The 13,805-nt window shown below is 37.7% G+C and overlaps 1 protein-coding gene across 1 annotated transcript in view; it reads left to right on the top strand.

Annotated features, from left to right (window-relative positions):
* Nucleotides 1–13,805, top strand: part of cntnap5 (contactin associated protein family member 5) — a 482,960-nt gene that overhangs the window by 254,627 nt on the left and 214,528 nt on the right. Inside the window, exons 8-10 of the mRNA XM_008110020.2 lie at nucleotides 646–910; nucleotides 3,582–3,731; nucleotides 9,995–10,166. Coding sequence (XP_008108227.2) covers nucleotides 646–910; nucleotides 3,582–3,731; nucleotides 9,995–10,166 — 587 coding nt within the window. The remainder of the gene's footprint in view (nucleotides 1–645; nucleotides 911–3,581; nucleotides 3,732–9,994; nucleotides 10,167–13,805) is intronic.

Genomic DNA, 13,805 nt, shown 5'->3' with positions numbered 1-13,805 from the left:
TTGTGGAGGAGAAAGCACTTTGTGATGCTTCCCCTCCACTTTGGGAGGAATGCTGACTGGGCCAAGCCAGCATAATCTCTGCAGGCCCCATCCACAACTGGAAAAATGGCATCTGTGTGAAGAGGTCCTGAGTCCAACATCAAACCACTATATGGCACTGCAAATGCAAACTTTAAAATAAGATATATCTGCTGGGATTAAATCTGGGATCTTCTGTATTTAAGTCATGATAGATTTCTGCTGCTGATCTGTGGACAACAACATAGCCAAAGTATGGCAAACTGCATTAGCCTGTTCCTCACAGCACTTGTGTGTGCATTTCCCTCATTCAGTGCACTGTTCTTATTCAAATGAACCATAAGCCACTCTTTATTGAATCTGTAAGAAAGTGACTCATCAAGAAAGTACAGTATCTCAGCAAGAATATGTGTCTACTAATCTGAAAAACCTTTTAATCCTCCATACTGCATATGGGTGTGATTCTATCTTTCTCTCTAAATATATAATATATGTAATACAGTTTTAAAGCTTTCTTTGTTGCCGTGCTGTTGTGATGACAGCAGAGTGTTCAGAGCAGCTGGATGGGGAAACAGCTTAATTGTTGTTTCTTGTGTTCATCCCACCTTTTTTTCTATTACTTTTCAGGGTAATGTGACTTTTTCCTGCTCAGAACCACAAATCACTCCCATCACCTTTGACAGCTCTAACAGCAGTTACTTGCTGTTACCAGGCACTCCCCAGCTTGATGGCCTGTCAGTCAGCTTCCAGTTTCGTACATGGAACAAGGATGGCCTCCTCTTGTCCACTGAGCTGTCAGGAGATTCTGGCTCACTCCTGTTGTACCTCCAGCATGGGAGACTGGCACTCATCATCCAGAAGGTAGCAGAGAGACACGTGGCCATCGGCACAGGTATTTTATGTTTGCCCAGAAGCTGTTTTCCCCCTCCCTTTTGTTCCTAGTATTATTATTAAATGAGGACATGAATCATAGCACATCATTTGCTTCTAGGGGATGTCTAATTGGAGAAGCCAAGCTGAGAGGAAAAAAAGAGGGTATTTAGTCTCTGTGCCAAATCTAGTCAAAAGGAAAAACATGTAACAATATGCTGCTTTGTGGTTGATATGACAGCAAGCCTTGGGCTTCATGTGAACGGAAGGTCGTTGGATTCCAAGATGGCAATTCAAAAGGCAAATCATAAAAAAGCAGTAGCAACATAGAGTTGTTAAATTTCAGATCCATTTATTGGTTATTTTATTTATTTAATTTGTACCTTCCCTTTCTCCCAACATAGGAGAAGGTATCCACATCATTCTCTTGTCTCTAAATGCAATTGTCTTAATTATGTAATAGCTTAAGTATTAATAAGTCTTTAAGGGCAGAGATTAACATATCCAAACTAATGTTGACACATTGAATAAATTGCTGAATAGGAAGTACATTTATGTGATACCCATTAATTTAATAGGTTTCCTTTCAATTGGTTTTAGGGCCTACTTGAATCAAGTTAACTAAATTCAAACCAAAATAAAAATAAAGTATTTAAGATACCACCTAATCGTTTGATGTATTTGTTCCTTGTTCTTTGCTGACCTAGTGCAAATGGAGGGATAAAGATATACACACACACACTGTTGAGAGATATGGGTAAAAACCACCTGGAATGGCCATAGTCCCTAGCCCATTTTAGCTTAATTGGGTTAAAGAGCTTTCCTAACCATGGTAAAATACACTCAGGAAATGCACAGTTCCCTTGGCCTTTAGAGGTTATTAGGACTGGGACATGGGGAGCAGTTTTTGGCTATCCAAGAGCCAGAACTCAAGAGATATGAGCAAGTCTATTGTCAGAAATGAAATGTAAGTTAGAATAAGAGATGCAAAAAAGAAAATTGCACAAAGAGCCCTTTTGTCCACAAATAGTAGATTTTGCATATGTTTTTGTGTAATGTATTTTCTATAAAAACGAAAACAAAAGGTTTGAAATACCAAAATATGGCTTTCACCTCTGTTTTAACTGAATGTCTTGATATAAGAAAATGTGATGAATATTTTTACACCCCAAAGAGAAAGACCAGGAACCATAACAAAATAGCAAATCAGGAGAATAAACCCAAGGATAGAGCTGCACACCAAAGCTCAGAAAAAAATTGCTGTTCCAGCAAAGCTTAATTGTCAAAGGAATACCTCTTATAATCTGACATTTTAGAGAGAATCGAAGAGCTTGGTGGTAGAGTAAGTCCAGATTCAAGACTCCTAACCTACCTAATGCTACATGTATTTTAGTGGTTCTTCACAAGATAACAACCAAAAACTAATTTGTTACATGTCTGATATACTGCTGTTTGCAAATTTCCTCAAAGGCATTTCTATATTGTTATGACTGTCTAGTACATCCAATAAAGCTAGATTTTTTCTTTGCAAAAAAGTATCTGTCTTAATCAAACACATACACCTTGATTCAAAAATTAAAATTCATGGGGGTGGAAGTACCTCTAATCCCACTCAACGAAAAACAGACTCCTAAGGAAAGTTATTGCTTAAAACTAAGATTGGCCAAGGACAACATGATACAGATTGGAAATAAATCAAATTTCCTCTAAAGCACGGATGCCATGAAAGTTCCAGATGTTCATAATTCAAGGCAAAATCCACCCACTCCCAACTTTTAAACCTGTCACGTGATGCTCCAAATTAAATAACTCAATGCAATATCTGGTTTTTATGGGTTATGATAATCTAAATAAAATAAGCTGTCAGGCAAAAATGGCTTCTTTACTATTTACTGAGATGTATCAGAAATACAAAATCAATAGTTATGTGGTGGACAAATGAGAGAACAAAAGCCTTTCGGCATCTGTACATCAAATACAAAACAACATAAAATTTAGAAGTAGCAGAAATTTAATTATTTTAAAAGAATTTTCTACCATTCATTATATTTTCATAGTAGGTACAGAAAATGGTTGGGATTTTTTTAAAGGCATGATTTGTGAATTTAGGCCTGTTCGAAATTTGGATTTGAATGCCTCTGTATCTAACCGTAGTAATGTTTAATTTGAATTTCCATCTCATTTTTCATGTGGCTCCTCAATGTTAATACCAGAAGGGCAAGCAGATATAACCTGGGAGAATTCTTGTATTTAGTGAATTTAACATCTGTAATTCAAGAAAAAATTATTTTCATTTTGACAAATTTGCCAGTATTTTGATTTTTCTCCCTATATTTGCACCACACCAATTTTGTGTTCTGTTTCTTTGTTTTGTTTTTTTAAAAATTGAATGTGCTTGAAAGTGAACTTGTGTCCCAAGTGGTGGCAGTGAGAAAGAATGTTAACTTATATATATATCACATATATTAAAGTGAATAGGAAGGTTTTTAATATATGTTTTATAGTTCCTGGCTGGGGGGGGGGGCGATTTGTTATTGTATTGTTTATACTGTGCTTCTCTTTGGCATTCCCTAAGGAGTAGTTTTGTTATTTCCTTAAAGTATGCCAAAATTATTCACAAGTATCACTACCTCCTCTTCCATCTTGTCCCCTGTGATTGGTTTTTCTCTTTTATACTGTGTGTTTGTTTCCAGGCAGTAATCTCTATGATGGCCTATGGCATTCAGTTAACATCAATGCTAGGAGACATCGGATCACACTAACTCTAGATAATGATGTCACATCAGCTGTTCATGCAACCACAGTTTCTCAGATTTATTCAGGGCACAGCTACTTTTTTGGAGGTAAGTTGGCTCCAATGTAATAAAAATGTTTAAAAATAATGTATCCCTCCTATTCTGCTGTTTGTGTGTTTTAAAAACTTTTTAATCTATGCTGTCAGCAAACAGTTATAATGCATTGCCTCATGGAAGACTGAGAAGCAAAATGTTTGGGGGTTTCAGCTGTCAAAGCTTACAGAAAAGTGAACACTTTCAATATATGGAGAAACCAGATTATATTCCCCAGTTACAGCAAATATGAGAGAGCATGTCAGTTTTGTAAACAGCCTGCCAAACCCGAAATTAATGAGGATTTGGGGAAAGATTGCGAATAATTGTGTTTTGTAGGGGTGGGGAATTGTATAGGGTGTCAGGCCAGATTCCTCTATTCCAGGTACTTTGTCAGCTTGATGACACCATGGGGAGTTGGATGATATCATCTGATATGTAGCTGAACTGATGAGTGAAGAACAATAATTACATCTTGATTCACACAAAGGGCTCTCTCTTTTCCTCCAGGTTTTCTGCATAGAAAAAGAGCATTTTTGGACAGAAAATAGATTTTATGCACATAACAAAGGTTTCTCTGCAGAAAATAATATTTCTGCACAGAAAGCTTGTTTTATTTGAAGAAAATGTCTTCTTTGAAAAAAATGCAATTTTTGCTAAGTATTACTAGTTTTCAAAAACAGTATGGTTTTCAATGACTTTCCTTTATAGCATTGCCAAAATCGAACCTTTTCTTTCTGCTTCCTTTGCTTAGTTCATGCCTTAGTCATTTCCTGTCCTAATTATTATTTTGACCTATCTTCCCTTCTCTTACTTGAATCTCTGGTTTCAACTTTCTGTTGCTAACATTGGGCTTTTTAAAACAAATAAAGCAAATAACCATATATCAACATGCAGAGCTTTGTCTTCTGATTTGCTTTGACGGTTCAAATGTAAACACGAGTCCCCCCCCCCTTTGGGAAATGGCTCTAGACTGGAAATGGCTTTCAGAACAGCCAAATAATGATTTATCACAAGAGCAGTTTGATACCAGTTTTCAAAGGAGTGTCTTTGCTTATCTAGCAAGCATGTATTTTATATTCAACCAAGATACTGTCTCAGCAGAAAGAGTTGATTTTGGTATTGTTTATTACTATATATAAGGACAGAAGATCATGGGGTCACCACAAGTCACCTGTTGACTTGTGGTGATCCCATCAAATGTATACGTTTTTTTTAGCCAAGGATACTCACAGTTGGTTTTGCCATTTCCTCCTTCTGAAGTAGAGCCCACAGGACCTAGTATTCATTGATGATTTCCCATTCAAGTACAAATCAGGGTTGATACTGCTTATCTTTTAATATCAGACAGCATCTCAAATATAAAATATAAACACAGTGTATGTTCTTCAAAAACTAACAATGTCTTTTAGTTTTTTCCTCATTGGTTTTTTAAAATAACTTTGACAAGTTGACAACATGGCTTCCAGATTTTGATTGAAAGTTCTTTTTTTAAATATCATGCATGAGCACTTGATAGGCATTTAATCATTCAGAGTTCCTATGATTAAAATCTGGAAAAGCACCAATAGAAACATCATACAAATTTAAATTCTAGTGTGAAAACACAATTAACAGGCGTTCTGCATCCTGATTCTATTTAGGTCTTATAGAACATCCTTCAAATGTGTTGCTTGGTTTCTTCCAGAAACTAATACAACTAATGAGAGGGGAAAATGTGTGTAGGCATAGGCACTTTTTTCTGTAGATTTCAGTGGAGTCTATGGTATCTTAAAAATCTAATTTTCAAAAACCTCCCAATACGTTTCTGTCATATATGTATAACACTAGTTACTGATAGGGCCAGCACAAGACATATTATTGCCTTAGGCAAAGAACAAGGTTGTGTGGCTGTCTTCATTTTTTTATTACTCAAAATGGAATTACCAGTGCCTGTTGTTTGATAGTGACATTGGCCTAACATTTTCCTCCCACATCAGAGGACCCCAGACAACCTTATGGGAATTTAGTGGTCATGTCATGTATGGTTTAGGTCCAGAGCCTCTGAAATACCTTTTGTTTCTATATGAACCTGCTATAATTCTAAGACTCTCTTAGTCATACCATTCATCACAGACTTGCTTAGCAAGGACATGAGAAAGAACTTTTTTAGTGGCTGTTCCTACCCTCTGTATTTCACTTCTACAGAACACTTAGGCTGACTCCCTTCCTGTTGTCCTTAACCATCTGACAAAGATGTTTTTGTCCAACTAGACTTTAAATATGTAATTATTCTCACAGAGTAAACTGATTTTTTAAAAAATATTTTTTAATGTTCAGATTTTTTTAAAAAAAATTATGGTGTTTTGATTTTTTTAAAAAAACATCACTTTAACTAATTTTATCTGAGATGCCTTATATCCCATTTGCAGAGAAATAAAACAAATAAATAAAGTGAATGGTTGTGCAATACACCCACACTGTCCTCCAACCAAGGGCTGCTGATGGCATCCATGTCAAAGTTGCAGAGAATCCACTCCAGGCTTTATTCCAGACTTTAAAAGAGTTATCAAAGGTGCTGAGACTAAAATGGAAAAACAGTTCAGCACTCTGGATAGCTCCTTGACATTTTAAATAATACCACAAGGTGATTCACTGCATCTTCCATATGTAAGCATCAGCTGTTCCTGCTTTCAATAGAGGGCAACAGGCAAGGACTCATAAGAAATAGATGCTACTGCTGCTCCCTAGAACCTACTCTGGTTATAATAGTTGCTATACTTTGGCTCACGATATAGCCTCCCCTGATCATTGTAATCTTGTCTGTTTGCTTTAAATTTCATTCTATGCTAGCAAGGTTAGCAGAACATTTGCCGTAGATTAATACTGTTTGGCTGTGCCTCCTGATTACATATGTGATGCTGTTTCAGTTAAAACCAACTTGAACAATCTGGAGACTTCATTTTGATTTGATCTTTGCACCTGTGATATTTCAGAGCCTTTACCTGCTTATATCGTGGAAGCACAGTGCTATCACATGACATTTCCATTATCTCTATCTGTTTCTCCCTAAATATTGAAGTCATTTTTAGCCCAGATGCATTCGTAAGACCAGCAAGCTGGCAAAAGGTTTGGCCCAATGCAAACACCATGTTGAAAAGGGTGGCTTAGGATTTCTAGGGCATACCTTATCAGCAGGAAGGCAATGACTAAACCTCACCCAGCTGTTGCTTCATTGCTAAGTATAGCAGTATATGTACTTTGCTTAGCTTAAACCAGATACACAAACGTTTACATTTATTACTGCTTCAGCTTGTTAGCTGAAGTAATTTGGGAGATTGCATTGTTTAGGACGCAGAAAAAACATAAGTCACCAATTATCAAATGGGCCCGTAAGGTCTCTTGCATACGTAATGCCCCATGTTTTGCAGTTCCAACACATTGAAAACAATGAACCTTGGTGGACTGCCACACATAGCTGCTTAACTGATCACTAGTGTTATGTATATCTGAGCAAAATCTGTTGCAAGTGAAATTACCTTGGGTCTAATGCCCTGACTCAGAGAGCTCTTGCTATATTAATGCTTCTGATTTGACTAGTCCAATTGCTCATTGATTAACAGTGAATACTAAATTCATTCTCTAGTAATTCTCTCGGCCCTTCTGATTCAGATTTGCAACTAGAGCTTGGAACATTAGGTTTGAGACTTAATTCAATAATCTCAAATATTTGAAATTGGAAAACTAATTTGGTAGTATAAACACTACTAAGTGGGATTATTTAATTAATTAAATCATTATTGTTGTTTTTGGAGTGGTTGAGCAGATCTGGGGATTTACATGAAAATATTCATGACTTTGGGAAAGCTACTGCTTCCATTGAAAAGGGCTCTTTTTGTTCTTTTAAATTTGCCTCACCCCCCCCCCCCCCGCCCCCAGTGTTAGGTTGAGAAAGACTGTTTCAAAGTATGGTATCTCACCTTACAATCCCTTCAAGTTTCCTTTTCATCATTTGCACCTCTCTTTTGTTTCTTCCTTATTTACAAATTTCTTGCTTCTCATATACTGTATGAGAAGCTCAATCCAAAACAAATGGCAGGCCTCTACCAAACAGGTCCAAAACCCATGATAGGTAATGGATATACCAGAGGCATTAATATAAAGTAAACTTGATTTTACCAGTTTGCTTCAGATTAATTAAGCACCTCAACAGATCCAGGCTGTACTGATAGACCTGGGTTTGTTGAGGTGCTTGGCCTGTGGAGACTGACTTCCAGGACTGTGTTCTGCGATCTCAGGGGTTAGTCCCCACAGCCATCCTGGTTCTTCAGGCTCCTGAAGCCCAGAGGAGTGGGATGGTGCCCACCCCATCTCCTCCAGCCTCCTATTTTGGGCCCAAAATTTACTGGAGAGGCCTGTGGGCAGAGCAGGCCTTTCTTGACAGTCCTCCTGGGTCGAGAGAGGTCTATGCTGCTGGCAAGCCACTCTGATAAGTTTTGGGCCCAAAATGGGGGACTGAATGGGGGCTGGATGGCATCCTAAGTCAACCTTTGTTTGACCAAGGATACCATCTAGCCATCCTTCCCAGGGAAGCCCAGGGTTTGGGTGAGGAGTGAGGATTGGAACCCGAGAGGTAGAGGTTTTCTTTAACTCACTTTCTCTCAGGTTTTAGTGTAGTGTAGAAGGGTCAGCATTAACATGTAGGCCAGCCAGAGTCAACAGCCCAAAGGTAAGAAGCCAGATACAGGAGTCCTTGAAAGTCATACCAGAATGTCCAAAAGTTAAAACTGAAATCTTAAGCATGAAATCCAAAACACAGGGAAGCATAAGCCAATGTGGAGATCCAAAATCCATGTAGCCAAAGTCAGAACTCATGGAAGTCAAGCCAGTAAAGCAAAAGAGTCAGATCAGTAACAAACAGATGTTGGACTTCAGTCAGATAACAATGCTGTCAATAGCAAAAGTCACATCACTGAGGGTTTTAAATCTTGTGATCTCAGCTGCTGCTTGATTAACTATCATTTCTCAGCTAATCTTTGAGATCTGAGATATCCGTTCCATTCTTTCCTATACTTTAGAGGTGGTGGTTCTCTAGCTTGCTTGCACGAGTTTGCTTCAGCTTCTTCTAGAAGCGCTTCTTCAGACTGCTGGGGTGTATTTTATTTTACTGAAGGCTCATCTTCAGCAGTGGCTGGGCTAGGTTGGGGAGATTGCTAGAAGCTGCTGACCTCCGTCTCCTCTGCTGGCCCTTCAAGCAACTCCTCACCCTCTTAAAAAAACCAGTTACACCAAAGGGAAAGTCAGCTAGAAAGCGCTGATCAAACACATGTACATCAATAAGGGCACAGCTCCCAAGATCAGGTTGAAAATTAGGAACTGTTTCTTCAGCTGAAATTTCTGAGTGTTCTGAGCATATGTAGAACATTTTTCTTCTGCATAATTAAGGCCTTTTCCACACAGCTGAATAAAATCTCACATTATCTGCTTTGAACGGGAATATATGGCAGTGTGGACTCAGTTCAAAGCAGATATTGTGGGATTTTCTGCCTTGATGTTCTGGGTTATATGGCTGTGTGGAAGGGCCCTAAGTCAAGCATCCTTTATGCTTCTTCAGTTGTAGTCATAAGAAAATCTCTGCTGATATATCGCCACGTTTTGTGGTACTTAGAGTCAATGTGAGCAACGTGTGATTTCCATTTTGTTGGGTTGGTACAGCTATAAATCCTCACTCCAGGTTATGCTATTCAGGCTGATGGGGTTTCCATGGCCAACAGGATCTTGAAGGCCTGGCATCTCCATCTTTAAGGTAAGAGAAAACTTTTCTCTGCCTAGAACTCTATATGGTTGCCGTCAAAGTAGAACATTCAGAGATATCTAGATGGACTGAAGATGCATTTCTGCACTAAATTAGCTCTCAAAGAAAGCAATGGACAATTTTAGAATTTTTTTTTTCAATTAAGAGAAAGCCTTGGAAAACTGCAGTTTATAGAGACTATTTCAAGTTCAGCACATATTCAATTCAAAATGTATGGCATAATCTTTTGATTACTTTTTATATCATAAAAGGAATGAAATGAAGGGTGTATGAACTTGTTCTAGATGCTCTTTTATCACATCATCATCTATTTGTTGCCTTAATTTTTTATTTATTACCAGAGAATGTATAACTCAAATACTCATGTTGAGCAGGTGATGGAAACACTAGGAATAATTAGATCTTCCATTGGTAAAACCCCAAGAAATAAATTGTCATTTAACTATACTTCATCTCGCTCTTTTCTCCCTTCTTTGTCCCACAGGGTGCCCTCACAATTTCACTGATTTGAAATGTTTAAATCCCATTACGGCTTTTCAAGGCTGCATGAGACTCATTTTTATTGATAACCAGCCCAAAGACCTCATTTTAGTTCAGCAAGGTTCCCTGGGGAATTTTAGCGATTTGCGCATTGATCTCTGTGGCATCAAAGACAGGTAATTATTCTTTCTCTTTTTCTTATGCTTTGTTTTCTTTCAGCTAAGTGGCTTATAAGTACAGTTTTCTATAACCAAAAAATTCTAATCCACCAACATTATTGATATTAGGGATAATGGAACTGCTGAGATAAAGTATTGCTGTGAAGATCTGGGAAAATGTAAATCACATAAATCTCTCTCTTCTTCTCTTCCCATGCCAGTTTGTTGAAGATGAAATGTGCCAAATTTAAATCAAGCTTCAGATTTCTGCAAGAATTACATTTTATGCCCAAACTGTTTCTGATATCTTTGAAGTTTTAAATAGATGGGAAGGAAAAGGAAATGTTCTTTGAATCATGAAAACATACCACCTCTTTTTAATACTGTTATTTTGTTAAAATGAATCATTGACAAGGTGTATGCTGCTAAGGTATTGTCACATTTCTTGAACACAATAAAGAAATATCTACATAATGTAAAGGAAAGAAACTTTAGGAACTTATACCTAATGTAGTACATTTTATACCCCTTTATTTTCTGCACCAGGATTGTAAATGATCACTGGTGATGCAGAGGAATTGAAAATAATACTTAATCCAAAACTAACAACAACAACAAAACCACCCTGTTTTGTTCCAAATTAATTCAGTTTTACTGGGGCGTTGTTTGAACACCTCCAAAAAAAACCAAGACAGGTCTGACTTTTAAGGCCTGTTTGGATGGGCCCACAATTAGAATATTTATTTATTTATTTATTTATTTACAGCATTTATATTCCACCCTTCTCACCCCGAAGGGGACTCAGGGCGGATCACATTACACATACAGTAGAATCTCACTTATCCAACACTCGCTTATCCAACGTTCTGGATTATCCAACGCATTTTTGTAGTCAATGTTTTCAATACATCATGATATTTTGGTGCTAAATTCGTAAATACAGTAATTACTACATAGCATTCCTGTGTACTGAATTACTTTTTCTGTCAAATTTGTTGTATAACATGATGTTTTGGTGCTTAATTTGTAAAATCATAACCTAATTTAATGTTTAATAGGCTTTTCCTTAATGCCTCCTTATTATCCAACATATTCACTTATCCAACATTCTGCTGGCCCGTTTACGTTGGATAAGTGAGACTCTACTGTATAGGCAAACATTCAATGCCTTTTAACATAGAACAAAGACAAACAAACATAGGCTCCGAGCGGGGCTCGAACTCATGACCTCCTGGTCAGAGTGATTCATTGCAGTTAATTGCACTGGCTTGCTCTCCCACCTGCGCCACAGCCCGGGCCTATAGGATTAGTTGAGGATCCCATTCTTTCCCAGTTCAAGGGAAATAATTGGCTTACTGCAGACTTGCTGCTGCAACACTGCAGATGAAAGTCTATGTTTCCCCGGTATTTCACTGCCCTTCTAATTCAATGCTGTTAGAGAAAAAACTTCCAGCAAGGAGAACAAGAAGGTTGATATGAAGAGGGGTAGGGGAAAAATCTTTATAAAAGGATCTTCTTTGCCAGTGACTTTGTTAGTTGAAGTATTCCTGTATTCATTGTACGTAATGTTTTCCAACTCTTCAGTCTATTGGTAGAAGTATAACTTCTGTATGCCTGAACAGGAAAACCTGGTTCTTAATCTATTTTGGGTCATAAAGAACTAAACTAAAGATTTGCATGTTTGTGAGTTACTTGCCAATTAGCACTATTTCTGATAATTATGTTGACAAAGGGTGGGGAAGGTCAGTATTTGAATCTGTTCTTTGAAATCTTCCCTCCTAAAATAAATGCAGAATTTTTCATTCTTATCTTTTAATTTTAGTTTGTACTCTTAAGTTACTAATTATTTTTTGGGATTAGAGGTGGATGCAGCATTTGGGAGATAGAGAGTCCAGGAGGAAGAGTTGTTTGAGTTGAGTGATAAGACTTTATTTCTGTAATGTCGTTGCCCACATATTTCAGAGGGGAGCAAAGAGGAAGGCTTCCTATTAAACCAGACAGAGCTTTAATGAACATTTAAAATATAGTATTCATTCAGTTACCCCAAGTAGCAATGAATGAACTCACTTGAGAAATCATTCTGTTTTTCTAAAGATGCTCAGAATTTGAGGAGTGTGAACATTTCAAAGTCTGGAAATTCAAATGCAGGAATATCACATACTCACCCAATGCAGACCTCAAAGCAGCCTTTCTTAAGTGCCTTCTTGGATGGTTTTACACAGTCACTATATAACTGTTCGAAGTCTGCTCGACAGTGGGGTGTCCACAAAATGTAATATCCCAATGCTCATCATTGCATGCATTAAGCATGAAACACCACATTTAAAAACTCAAAGAAAGCTGAGAATGAGCCAAAAAATGCACTGCAGCTATCCAGAGTATATTCCATGCAGGGATTGAAACCAGGATGGGAAAATGTGGAGCACTTGTCAGGACATCCATAGCACTGACACATTTTAAAAAACATGGATATACAAATAATTACTCCCTGAGAGATGAAACCACATAATTCCCATGCGGACTCTCACTTTCTGCCTCTTTGCTCTCATTTCCTGTGTCCTGCTACAGTCTAGCACTGATCCCAAACAGACATATATATACCTTCGAAGTGCCATCTTACCTTAAGATTGGACATCTGAAGAAAGAAGACACAGAAAACCTTAGCAACTATCATCCTGTTACACTCCTCTCTCAACTATATAAACTATTCATAAGGATCCTGTTACAAAGAAAATCTCAAGATGTGGAAATCAACAGGGAACAAGCGGGCTTCAGGCATGGCCACTCCACCCTCCGTCATATTCACGCAGTCAAACAGCTACTGGACAAAAGCAGAGAATATTGAGTTCTGGTTTGTCTTGCACCTCATTAAACTCAGCATATGAGAACATCATAAAAAGCATTGATACAGGGTGCACAACTGATATCAAACTGTTGTCAGAAGTGTGCCACATCAGAATAAACAAAGGAATGCATCAAGGAGACACAATATTGCCAAAACTGTTTGCGGTGACTTTAGAAAACCTCTTCTGAAAAATCTATTTTAAGGGCAGGATTTCAATTAATGGCAAACAGCTTTCTCATCTCCTCTTTGCAGATGATTGCATCCTTTTTGCCAAAAATCTGGAAGATTTATAAAATGATCTCCAACAACTCGCTCAATTCTCAAAATCAGTAGAACTGGAAATGAACTTGAAGAAAACAAAACAGATGAAAAATGAGCAGTGTGCCCGGGGCTGAAGATGAGATGAAATTGAGGAAATGACTTAATATGTATATCTTGGACAACAAGTACAGTTGAATAAATTGGCAAAAGGAGAATGAGCAAGAAGACGAAAGGTGGCTTGGACAGTTTTTAATTGAAACTAGACAGTACTAACAATGCTAAGCTGCCAATGAAGGTCAGAGCAGATATCTTCAGCACTACAATTCTATTGCCAATGTTATACACATCTGAAACATGGGCAACAACAAAGTTAGAGGAGGAAAAACTAGTGGTGACTCAGAGAGTGATGGAAAGAAGGATGTGTGGTGTGACAATAAGAGATAAAGTCAACATCAAAAAGCTGCATCAAAGAACCAGGGTACATGATGTGGTCAATGAGATCTATGAGGCAAAAAAAAATGGGCAGGGCATACAGCATGAAAAAAGGAAAC

This window comes from Anolis carolinensis, chromosome 1, assembly GCF_035594765.1.
Source record: "Anolis carolinensis isolate JA03-04 chromosome 1, rAnoCar3.1.pri, whole genome shotgun sequence".
Taxonomy (NCBI): Eukaryota; Metazoa; Chordata; class Lepidosauria; order Squamata; family Dactyloidae; genus Anolis; species Anolis carolinensis.
Note: the sequence above shows the minus strand (reverse complement) of the source record. Positions and strands in the feature narration are given on the sequence as shown.